We start from the raw sequence: 11912 nt of genomic DNA, 5'->3' as shown, positions 1-11912 counted from the left end.
TAGAGGGGCGAGGCAGGATGCGAGCGTGGTCGCTGTCGAGGATGGAGTCGACGGAAACAAGACAGGATGGGAGAATGCGATTGGATCGGCGGACGATTGCGCTAATACATGGCTCGGCGAGCTGACAAGGAAACACGATGAGAAACAAGACCAAGGCGATTAGACAAGACCGAGACCAAGACGACCGAGACCAGGGGATATCCAGATAGGAGGGCGAGGACGAGCGGAGGGGAGATGGCGTGGATGGGGGAGAAGGTGGCGATGCCAGAGATCGCAACGACTCGCAATGAGGAGCCAGTCGTGAGTGTGGTTAGCTTGTCAAAGGTGAAATAGGCAACGGAAACAGTATGGACAGGGAGCAGAGATAATCGTGAATCCAGGACTCCGTGACTTGACAAGCGGAGTTTGGTCAAAAGTGCCCAAAGTTGATGTTGAACCCGCAATCAGAATCGTGAATCACGAAACCAAACCAAACCAAACCAAACCAAACCAAACCAGCGCAGTCACGAGTGGGATTCGTGATTGTGAGCCAACCCAAGTCACAGTCGCGAGTAGCAAAATCACGAATGCGTATGCCAGTCGAGTGGCTGACTCGTGTGTCGGTTGGTTTGAGCCGTGACTGGTCTCGCTGACTGACGACTCACAACTGCGCTCGCTTTCGCTTTTCGCTTTTGGTCTCTCTCTCTCTCTCTCTCTCTCTCGCGATTCCCACTCTGATTCTGATTCTGAATCTTTGAATCCATCCACGATTGAAATTCGTGATTGTCAGGGTTGGAAAGATCCACACGGAATCTTGAATCTGGCTGCACCCTGCATTAATTAATATTCACGATTGGTTTCGCAGTCCGCTTCCATATACTAACATATTTCCCCGATTCGTGAGTCACGAGTCGTTAGTCGTGAGTCGCCCAAGTCAGTAAAGTTAGAAAACACCATGCCCCTTTCGCTTTCGTCTTTCGCCTTTCGATTCGTGATTACGTTCACGATTGTTAGTAAGAGATTCAGATGGCTACGTGCTACCGCGCACTCACACTGAGCTATCACTTGACCAACCACGAGCCAGCTCAAGCGACTCGCTACTCGCTACTCGCGACTCGCAACGGCGCTGCTACTACGTATGCGGTAAAAACACGTTTCCCCCCCCTCTGGCTCAGCGATTCGCTCTTGCGTCTTGCACGTTGTCTTGTAATGGCCTTGTTGAAACCCAAGCGAGCGCAAGTGGTGCAACCAACGCGAAAGGGTGCAAACTGCTAGCCGATCTGCACCAGAGTCATTCTAGTCTCACCACCGGTTCTCTATGTTCTCTATGTTCTCTATCTGCACCACCGTTGCGCGCTGATACGTAGACTAGTCGCGACCCAGCCAACGCGTGCACCATCACGCATCGCGATCCATTCGCAATTCCCAATTCACAATCGTGAGTTCTTGATTCGCATCGCCGCTTGCACGCTGTCCTCGATTCGTCCTTCCCATTTTCCTTGAGCATCCACGATCCACTTGGCGACAGCATGCACATTCAGCCATCACGCATACGGTTCCCCTCGCTGTTATGAGGTTCATCTTGAAAATCATCTCATCAATGTTGAATGCCATCCTCTGATTTTCTCTTCTCTTTTGGCCAGCGCGGCTTGGTAAAGAGCCCTCGCCTCCAACGTTGGCTCCCGCTTTACGCTTTCAGCTTGGTCAGCCACCTTGCGAGTCCAGTCGTGTGTCGTTTCTCTATGCTCGATTCTCAATCGACACCCTGCACAGCCTGTGTGAGACACGGCCGCATTCGTGTGAGGCTAGCACCAAAACAATCCACTACTGATTCAAGCCTGATTCAAGCCAAATCGTGGATACGTAGCGCGCGCGCGCATCGGAACAAACCACAAAACGCGTCCACGCAACTCACGAATCCATGCTCAATGCTTCCACGCTTCCTCGCTTCCTCACTTCCTCGCTTCCGCATCCTTTTACGCCTTCGCTTACGCCCAACACACCGAACAAAGATAGTTGTGCTCCGTTCCTCCGATCTCCGGCGGGCGAGTTATCTCCTGTTCGGAGGTTGCAGCACGTCGATCCCTGCCCGTGCTCGGCGACAACCTCGGCCTCACATCGCCTATCATTCGTGTCAACAGGCCAAACGCTCAACTCAACCGTCAACGGATTAGCGGGCAGTACGAAAACCAATGGAATTTTCTTTCTTTCTTTCGTTCCTCCTTCATCTTGTTGACAACATCAGAGTAGCAATCCTCTTGGAGCGTGTGTGTGCCGCCTAGTTGTCCTCCAACCATCGATACTCGAATCGGAAATCCGACTTTTTGCGCTGACACCAACTACCCTCCCAGTCAAAGTAGACGTACACTCCCTGCTCGTATTCGTCCGTAATCGCCTGTGGCTCCGAATGCCTCTGGAACCAGGTCAAGTATTGCTTGTGGAATCGCCAGCTCTGCTTTTTCAACTCCTTGGCTGCCAAATACTGGTGGTACGTGCCCTGCTGGTAGTAGAAAATGTAGAACAGCGTATCCACGTCAAACTTTGAGTACAGCGCCGGATTGTCAAACACGCTCGCCGGCGTTTGCGGGTAGTAGCTCGGCGTAGGAAATGGGTTCTTGGCCACATAGTACTTTGGCTTGTCCGAGTCAACTGCCTCAGGAACCGTCATAAACGACGACTCCAGCGACTTGTACACCAGCCCCAAATTCGCATCTCGACGCAACGATTTTTGCTTGGCAGACTCGAACGACGACACCAGGTCCGTCAGCGACGTCGGCAATCGCGCTTCCGTGCCCGCTTCCTTCTGTGCTGCCGCTTGCTGTGCTGCTGTGCCTGCTCCTCCACCTGCAGGCTGAACCACACTCGCCGCCGCCGAAGATGCTGCCAGTTGCGCCGGCTGGAATCCTGACAACGTGCTTGCACCATCCTGTGCTGAGCCACCGCCAGCACTTGCTGCTGCGCCTGCATTGCTGTTCGGCTCCACCTTGCCGTGCCCAGGGGGTGCTGGCGATGCCGATCTTGCCTTGTCTGCTCCCTCGTTCTTGAGCGCCTCTACGCTTGACTTGGCAGGCGTCACAGGTGCTCCAACCGTCTGTGTCGCTCCCGAGCTTGGCTGCGTTTGCGAGCCCGGTGCTGCAGAGGCTGTTGATGAAGCGTTGACCGAATCAGATACCGCATCAGTAGCAATCGATCCTGTCGTTGTTGAAGGGGACGATGCCGTAGCCTCGTTCGCAGACGCAGTAGCACTCGCCGCCACCGCAGCAGCCGCAGCCGCAGCATACCGAATAGGCGGCAACGGTGCGGCGCTCGGTACCTTGGGTGGCGAAAGAACAGCGGACTGCGACGAAGCAGGCGCTTTGGCTTGCGCAAAGTTGGCCGTAGGAACCGTCTTCTCCTTTGGTACTGCCACAGGCTCCTGAGATGTCTTTCTGGTCGTCTTTCTGTTGGCCGATGTGGCTGCGACCGGTGAAGGAGCAGATTGCGCTGGTGCCGCCGACACTGGAGATGGTGCCGACTCCTCCTTCTTGTTGGAGGAGCTAGTGGCGACATTGTTGTTGTTGCTGCTGCTGCTGCTGCTGGTGGTGGTGGTGGTGGTGGTGGGGGCGTTGTTGTTGTTGCTATTGTTGTTGCTATTGCTGTTGAAGCCACTGCTGTTGATATCAACCAAGCTGTCTCGGCGTGGCTTTGTGGGCGTGTCCTTAGTATCGCGGAAGCTAAGGTCGTCCATACCCGCGTTCGAATCGACATTGCTGTGCATGTCGTCAGTCTCCTTGAGACCGAACGCCTCCTCGCCATCATCGAGATTCAGATCATCATAGATACCCTCGTCCTCCTCAAAGTCTTCCTCCATGTTGGATTCGACAAAGTAGGAAATGTCCTCCTTGATGTCCGTGACGCGTTCAGTTTCCAGATTGCCGTTCTCCAACATGCGCAAAAGGATCTCGAGCCGCGAGATGTGCCAATTTCTGCGGTCGTTGGCGTTTTCCAGCGTAGAGGCTCGTTCATCCTTGGCGGAGCCCTTTTTCTTCTTGCCAGAGCCCGAGATGGTTTCGATCTCTGCTTCTGCCGACTCGACCTGTCGCGATAGCTCGTCCACTTGTGTCGAAAGCCATTCCGAGATCTCTGCCTTTTCGCGGTCCTTGGGATTCATCTTTGCGGCAGCTATGAGTCCTTCTTTGGAGAAAGCCTTGGTCTTCATCTCCTTTTCGATCGCCTTGAACTTCTCCATCTGCGTCTCGATGAGTTTGCGGTTATCGAGCAGCGGCTTCTTGTCTTTGATGTCGTTGCTTTGCAGCCACGTCTTGATCTGATCACGCAGACGCTGCAGCTTCTTGATCTGTGTCTTGAGGTCCGACTCCATCTTTTCCTTTTGCGTCGCATTTGTCGCTCGTTGGAGCAGTTCAAACATGTCTTCAAAACTCTCGACCCCTTCTGCCACCTTTTTCAACGTCTTGTCGATCTCTGTTTGCAACTTTCTCGCCGCCATGGTGATGAGTCCAGGTCGCCGCTATGCGTGGCGAAACCAAAGTGCACAAGAAATTCACAGATTGCGAAGCGTCGGTCTGCGCAAAACCCAGGTGCTGATGAGGACTTGCAGTCACGACTGTCTGACCACCGTCTTGATGCACGCTGCAATTCGCTGCGTCAGAAGCAGAGGATACGGTATTTCCAAGCCGATGATGCGGATGCGGATGCGGATGTGTTTGTGTTTTTGCGTCAAGGTCTCAGCGATGGACAGGAATGAATGCCGATGGATGGTGGTGACAAAAGAGATGGCAAAGATCGAAACCTACTCTTTCCACGCGCAGTCAGGGTCGAGTGAGCAAGGGGCGCAGAAACAACGAGCCAGGCAAACGGCGAAAGCGCGCTCATTTGCCAACACTTGACTGGTGCTTAGCTGGTGTTCAGCTGGTGGCTTAGCAAAATCCGCCCGATTTAGGCCTGTGAGGTTGTCAGTTTAAAATCAAACACGGATCCGGAAATTCCTCGTGTCCTGTCTGGTTTCTGTGCATCTGGCCAGTGTGGTTGTGCTATCGCACGAGTACATCAAAAGCAAGAAGAAATGCAGAAAAACGTCGAGAAAAGTGGCACAAGAGGACAAACAGGGCAGCAATTCAAGTCTCTCTCAAGTTGGTCCTTGATGCTTGCACTCTCCACAACGTCTTGGTCAGCATCGTCTCCATCACCGTCGCCGTTCACCATCAGTACATTGCATCATGTCAGCATCAGGATCGTACAAACAGCTGACGGCGCTGTTGCGCTCGCTTCGGGTGGGATCGAGTAGCTCGGCTTGGTCGATCGCTTCGTCGTCTACATCTCGACGAGGCTTTTCTTCGTCTCGGGCCCAGCATCAACCACCGACGTTGTCCTCATCAAAAGCAGCGTCGAACTCTCAACAACAGCGATGTAAGTAGCAATTCATCGATCATCTCTTCGAGCATGTTGGGGCGTCCGAAGCTGAGCGCGCCTCTTTCTCATCCTCTTGCTTTCGCTCGATACAGCCGCAACATATCCCTTCTCATCAGCCGCGCTCATCCCCGACGTTCCAGCATTTGTCTCGACCAAACAGGGTATCACACCTCCTCCAGAGCCCAAGACAATTTTTGATGCCGTCATGCCACGCGTGCATTCGGATCTTCGAGCGCGCTACGATCCAGGCAACCGTCTGACCAAGCTCTTTGACCGCAAATCTGCGCATCGTATCCCACCCGGTTCGGTGCTCATCGTCGAGTCATGGACTTCGCCGCTGAAAACCAACTTTTCCTCGTTCTCCGGTGTGCTCATTGCCGTCCGGCGTCGCGGAGTATCGACGTCGTTTGTGCTGCGTAACCTGGTGCAAAAGCTGGGTGTGGAGATGCGTTTCAACCTCTACTCGCCCCTGCTCAAGGATGTACGCGTGATTCAGAAGGCTGAGGCGGGCAAGAACGACAAGTCGGGTAAACTGAGGAGGACCAGGAGGGCCAAGCTGTACTACTTGAGAAAGGACGACAGGAGGTTAGCCGGTATCGGAAATGTGATCAAGCAGCAGAGGTTGCACGAGGAAAAGAAGGCACACGAGATGGCAAAGCGTCGCGGTAGTCGCAGATGATTTCAGAAAGCACCCTTCTGGTTGCCTCGTCTTGCAAGACCGCTTCGAGTGTTGATTGGGTCAGGGACCGCCAGCCAACCATGGTCGCTGATCGACGATTACATTCACTTTCTCGCGCTGTCTTGAAAATGCATATCTAGCCACGTTTCGCCGCATTGATGCTTTTGAGTCAGCAAATTTGACTGCTATAAGCGCAGCCCGTTCAAGTTTTACCCCAAGACAATGAGCGTAGCAAAGCGCGTTGTATCCAGATACAGTAGTACATACACGATACCAAAAAGCCAAACATCAACTCGCCCACAACAGGCTGTTGGGTGCAGCAGCAGCCAAAGCCGCATCGTCGGACGATCGGCAGCCGATTATCCGATCGTGCGGACAAATCGTGAATTCTGGAATTTTCACGCTGGACTCGTGATTCACAGATTTCGTGATTGTGCTGCGCGCGGGGCGTAGCTTTGGCGTGAGAGTTGAACCCCCGAAGTTTTTGGCGAAGCACGAAGAAGCGAACCGATAACTCGTGACTGTCTCGTGCCTGGTCATTCACGATTTGTAAGGCGTGAGTGTTGACAGTCACACGTGAGACAAACTGTGAATCACGAATGTCCACGATTCATGATTCGCGATTCTTGATTCAGCGATTACGTCTGTGCGCTCTCACACACTCAACTGCCACCTTCTATCGGCTCTCAATCTCATATTTCCATTGATCTATATCCCCACTCACGTTCGACATCTTCCAAAACTCGTACCGCTCTCCATATCGGCCTCAACCTGGATCGACACCGTCTGCAAACCATAGCTCTTCTCTCAGGTTCCAACCCTGCGTCAACAAGTCTGTCAAAAATGGCCGCTCAAGCTCAGCAAATCCAGCAAAAGGTGGAATACTTTGTCGCTCAGATCGACAAGGAGCTTTCTAGGTACCCGGCTCTGAAGAAGTTTGAGCAGACCGTGCCTGTTCCCAAGGCCTACGCTGCGCTCGGTGCTTTCGGCATCTTCACGCTTTTCGTGTTTTTCAACATTGCTGCTGGCTTCTTGACCAATCTGCTCGGCTTTTTTGTGCCCGCCTACTTTTCGCTCAAGGCGCTCGAGAGCCCGCAGCCGCAGGACGACATCCAGTGGCTCACCTACTGGGTCGTATTTGGCCTGTTTACCTTCCTCGAAACGTTTATCAACATTGTTCTCTACTACATCCCCTGGTACTACACTATCAAGACACTTGCGATCGTCTGGCTCATGCTTCCGCAGACGCAGGGCGCCAAGATGGTCTATAGCCGCATCATTCGACCCGTCTTCCTGACCACTCAAAAGACTGTGCACCAGGCTAACGCGAGCACCCCCGCTGCGCCTGCCGAGACCCACTAAATCGGCTTGCCGCCGCATCACGTCTTTCGGCACACGCAAGCGAGCTCGCAGCTGTCATCTCGTTTGTGCAGCTCTTAGCACTTCTCGTGCCATGCCGAACCAGGTGATTCTGCTGCGCTAAATGTGCTGCATTCCGGCTTTGCTTTGCTGCGTTAGCTTTAACGACCCCTGGTCATAGCAGGATCAATCGTGGATAGGAACAACACTTGATTCATTACCCTCTTACCCTCCAAGTCCGCGATTTCTTCTCGTTGGACAATCGTTGTCATCTGGCTTCACACAAGCTGGATTTCTTATCCGCCAATCGTGAATACGATCTCTTCCGCCTGTCCGCCTCCTTGTGCGCTGTGATGTTACATACGTCAGCGATGTGAACAAAATCAACACAAAAGTAAGTGAAATCAAAATTCACGATTCACGATTAAGTTAGTGATTTTAGGTCAACAGCACCTCTAAGTTATGCTAAGTTATCCAAAGCCGGATATTACTCTGTCCCGAGTTACGGATAATATGCACACAACGACAGGTACTGTATGCTACGGCATGCTTGGTGTCTGCACATGCAAGTGAGGCTTGGCGCTTGTCATTTTCACGACATGCGATCATCTGAAACACGACGTGCGACAATGTCGAGCATCCGCGAAACCGGCTCGAATCCTTGCCCATGGTTTCTGGCCTGTATTAAGAGGCACGTATAGCTCTCGCGCGAGCTGTCGGCGCAACACAAACAGAGACAGACTGAACTTAAGACATGATCACCGAGATGTTTGCGAATGGCACTCGGCATCCGAGTTTAGCGAGGCGTTCACTCCATTGGCCTCGTCAAGTTGAGCCTGCACGTCCTGGACACAATCGCCCTCACCAAAGCATACTTCGGACTACCACCAGTGCGATGCTCTACACATGGCTCCATCTAGACTTGGTACACACGGCTGCGCGTGGATGAAGCTCCATCCGGGTCTTTGCATGCCCGGGTTAATGCTGCCAAAAGAGTGTCACAATGATGCTCAGTAGCTAGGCTTTTGACAGTTGCATACGAGCTCGAACTTGCAGCAGGTAGGAACTCGCCGTGTAGTCACCTTGCAACACCTCCGACCAGGCGGTTGTTTCGTCTGCATCTAGCGTCGCCCGACAAAACGTATCCTATCTTCATCAAAGTGGTCTGTACTCGTTCGACCTTACCATACTAGGTATTCACCAACGCCGTGGTCGCCATACATGTCGCTGGATTCAGGCCACCAAGTTCCCTAGCGCAAGCTGCAAGCGTGGCCTGCAGGCTTCTCTTGCCAACGTCATCTACGTCTCAGTTCATCTGCTTGTCGTTTCACGTCGACATCAACTGCTGCAAATCTCATGTCTCTCCACGCTCAGAAGGCTTACAGGCTGTGCCGAGAGGCCTGCTTTTTACTCGCTCTGGCAAGCCAAGACGCTGGTGTTCCGGCCTCTACCTCGGCTAGCCACGGATTGTAGAAAAGTTCTCTTGCAACCCATGTTGGCTGTGCCATCCTGGCGCGACAACGCGTTCGGCTTCGCCATCGCTGTAGCGCAGCTTTGTTTAGCACTCGTCGAGGAGTCGCCGTCCAGAGGAAATGCACCATAAGCGGCATCCTGTGAACACGGCAGAGTTGCAGCCACGTCTGCCTATGCGTGCGGGTCTGTGGGCTACAGAGAGAGATACACGCAGAGGAGCGGTTTGGGCGAGCAGGCCAGCGTCTCGGATTCACACTTTCGCTTTGGGGTCTACCGTGGACACTTGTTGCTCTATGGCTCTGAAGGCGAGACTGGCGGAGAGTGCATGTAGCTATGAAGCATACCCAGTCTGTGCGCCACCTGGAAAGGTACTGGCGTTTCAGGGAGGAAGCGAGTCGGTCGGGGGAAGGTGATCTGCGCGGAATCATGGACCCAGACATGCGACGCTCAGCTGGCTTGACATACTAGCTCGACATGCTCTACAGTGAGTGCCGGCTCGATGCGGCCAAGTGGCAGCAACACTGCACACGAGAGCTGCATGTCGTTCGAGTCGGACCAGAACGGTTATCCATCTTGGGTAGGGAGTGCGCAATTCGTGATTCGTGATTCACGACTCACGATTCACGATTGGCACTCGCGAGACTCAGACTCACGATTCGAGCTGTCGTGTTCTGCGGCTGTGCCTTTTCTCTTTCTTTTTTCTATTTTTTTATATGGTCTCCGTCAGCAGCCACGTTGTGGCAGCGATATTCGCGATTCTGATTTATGTAACTGATTTGATAATCCGTGCAAAATTATGGCTTCCTGTCCCTTCCGCCCCTCGAGCCGAGCCCCGCCAATGCGGCCAAATCACGAATTGGCAAAGGGAACCATGAATCCAGTTGCAGTTGGAGCTGAACAACATTTGGGATTTCTTCCTACACGACACATCTTTGACTATTTCGGCGCAGAGAAGCAACGTCGGGTTCAAGCTGATCATGGCTGCGTTAGCACATGCCATGTCGCCAAGGCTTCTAGGGCTTCGGCTGGCAGCAGCGGCGGCTGCACCATCGGTAGTCGCGGTGACACCCAGAGTGGCGCTGATGTTGCCGGCGATAGCGTTTGCCACTGGTGCTACGACCAAACATCGCTCAATGACGAGCGCGACTGCACGACGACCATCGATTGGGCTATCAACGTCGGTCCTGACTATGCGCTCGCTATCACCAAAGACTGAATCGATTGTCCTCAAATGCATCGCAACTCGAAGCAGCTTCACATGCCAACAGCGGTCTCAATCTACAGCCGCCGCCGAGCTTGCATCATCCATGCAACCCGGCAGCAGCACCGCTCAAGCCTCATCGACACCGCTCGTATCGAAACGCATCGTCGCTCTTCACCTGTATGCACTCGCGTTCCTCGTCTACGCCATCGTCGTTGTGGGTGGTCTGACGCGACTCACCGAATCTGGTCTCTCGATCACTGAGTGGAACCCGGGCTTCAAAGGTATGCGTCTACCCATGACCACCCCAGAGTGGCAAGCCGAATGGGACAAGTACAAGCAGACACCCGAATTCCTCCTCCTCAACAGCAAGATGAGTCTCGACGATTTCAAGTCGATCTACATGTGGGAGTGGGGCCATCGTGTGTTGGGTCGTGTCATTGGCGTTGCATTTGTCCTCCCTGCCGCATTCTTTGTCACACGCAGATGGGTTGCCGCTGGCACGAGATGGAAACTGCTGGCGATTGCAGCGGGGATAGGCTTCCAAGGCTTTCTGGGTTGGTTCATGGTCGAGTCGGGTCTCACTGCTCCACAAGCTGGCAACAGTGACAAGCCCAAGATGGCCAGTGTTTCGGTACCGGTGATGAGAGACGATCATCCGAACTCTACCGCGGATACGGATGGTGGCAGGATCAGATTCGATGCGACAGTTGCGGCAGAGCAGAGCACCTCGACTCTGTCGTCGCAGACCACGGTAGCAGCAGCAGCAGCAGACTGGACACCGCGAGTGTCGCATTTCCGACTGGCCATGCATATGGGCACGGCATTCCTCGTGTACCTCGCCATGCTGCACACTGGACTTGCAGTGCAGCGCGACTACAACACGGCTACCATGAGCGGTCACGTCTCTGGTGTCCGTGCTAGGTCGCAAGCTGCGCTCGAGCAGCTCGCAAACACGCTCAACCATCCGCTGCTGCGTTCGCATTCTCGACTCACCAAACTGGTCGCTGGCCTCGTCTTCACCACCGCCATGTCCGGGGCGTTGGTAGCAGGCTTGGATGCGGGATTGGTTTATAACGAGTTTCCCACCATGGGCGATGGGCGTATTGCACCACCCATGCACGAGCTCATTGACGACCGTTTCGCCCAACGCGCCGATCGATCCGACAAAGTGTGGCGCAACCTCACGCAGAACCCGGTCACTGTGCAACTCATCCACCGTACACTCGCCATCACTACCGCCACCACGGTCGTCTTGCTCGCATGGAGAACGCACCGTCTGAACCGCACTTACGCAGCAGCTGCTGCCAACATGGCCAAATCGTCGTCTTTGGCGTCTTGCTCGCTCCTGCCATCTCTGCCACCGAGACTGTTGTCGTTGGCCAACATCTCGGTAGGCGTAGTGGCTTTACAGGTTACACTTGGTATCACAACATTGATCTACTTGGTCCCTATTCCGCTAGCCTCGGCGCACCAGGCTGGCTCTCTCGCTTTGCTTTCTGTTCTGCTCGCTTCCATATCGGCATTGCGCCCCATCCCCACAGCTATCCTTGCCGCCCTGCGCTCTGGCAACTCTCATGTCCTCAGTCGCTCTACCTCGTCGTCCAGTTCCCTTCACGCTCACACGCTAAAGCGTGTCCGTGCATGAGACGCATCACGTACGTCTGTCTTGGCTTTACAACAATCCTATCACCACTCTTTCTTTCTCTTTCTCGGCGTGCGACAACACCGTAAGCCAGTGTGCGGTGCGGTAGATAGCAACTCGGGTCACAGGCAATTTCATGGCAAGTTGTGATTCCTACAAATGCGTTG

General features: G+C 53.9%; 4 protein-coding genes across 4 annotated transcripts; 3 read left to right on the top strand and 1 right to left on the bottom strand.

The window, feature by feature from the left end:
• Positions 1–2257: 2257 nt before the first annotated feature.
• UMAG_06395 (uncharacterized protein) lies at positions 2258–4465 on the bottom strand (the record flags this gene model as incomplete). Its single annotated transcript, XM_011394379.1, has 1 exon — positions 2258–4465. The coding sequence occupies one exon, from the start codon at positions 4463–4465 to the stop codon at positions 2258–2260; it is 2208 nt and encodes a 735-aa protein (XP_011392681.1).
• Positions 4466–5195: 730 nt separating this feature from the next.
• Positions 5196–6067, top strand: UMAG_06394 (mitochondrial 54S ribosomal protein bL19m; the record flags this gene model as incomplete). Its single annotated transcript, XM_011394378.1, has 2 exons — positions 5196–5385; positions 5481–6067. 2 exons carry the CDS (start codon positions 5196–5198, stop codon positions 6065–6067), a joined length of 777 nt encoding a protein of 258 aa, XP_011392680.1.
• Positions 6068–6910: 843 nt separating this feature from the next.
• On the top strand, positions 6911–7429 carry UMAG_06393 (uncharacterized protein; the record flags this gene model as incomplete). The annotated part of the gene is made up of 1 exon (XM_011394377.1): positions 6911–7429. The coding sequence occupies one exon, from the start codon at positions 6911–6913 to the stop codon at positions 7427–7429; it is 519 nt and encodes a 172-aa protein (XP_011392679.1).
• A 2447-nt stretch (positions 7430–9876) lies between these two features.
• On the top strand, positions 9877–11748 carry UMAG_11005 (uncharacterized protein; the record flags this gene model as incomplete). Its single annotated transcript, XM_011394441.1, has 1 exon — positions 9877–11748. One exon carries the CDS (start codon positions 9877–9879, stop codon positions 11746–11748), a length of 1872 nt encoding a protein of 623 aa, XP_011392743.1.
• Between the last annotated feature and the right edge of the window lie 164 nt (positions 11749–11912).

The sequence above is a fragment of the Mycosarcoma maydis genome, chromosome 23 (genome assembly GCF_000328475.2).
Source record: "Mycosarcoma maydis chromosome 23, whole genome shotgun sequence".
Taxonomy (NCBI): domain Eukaryota; kingdom Fungi; phylum Basidiomycota; class Ustilaginomycetes; order Ustilaginales; genus Mycosarcoma; species Mycosarcoma maydis.
This window is presented reverse-complemented; position numbering and strand designations above follow the sequence as displayed.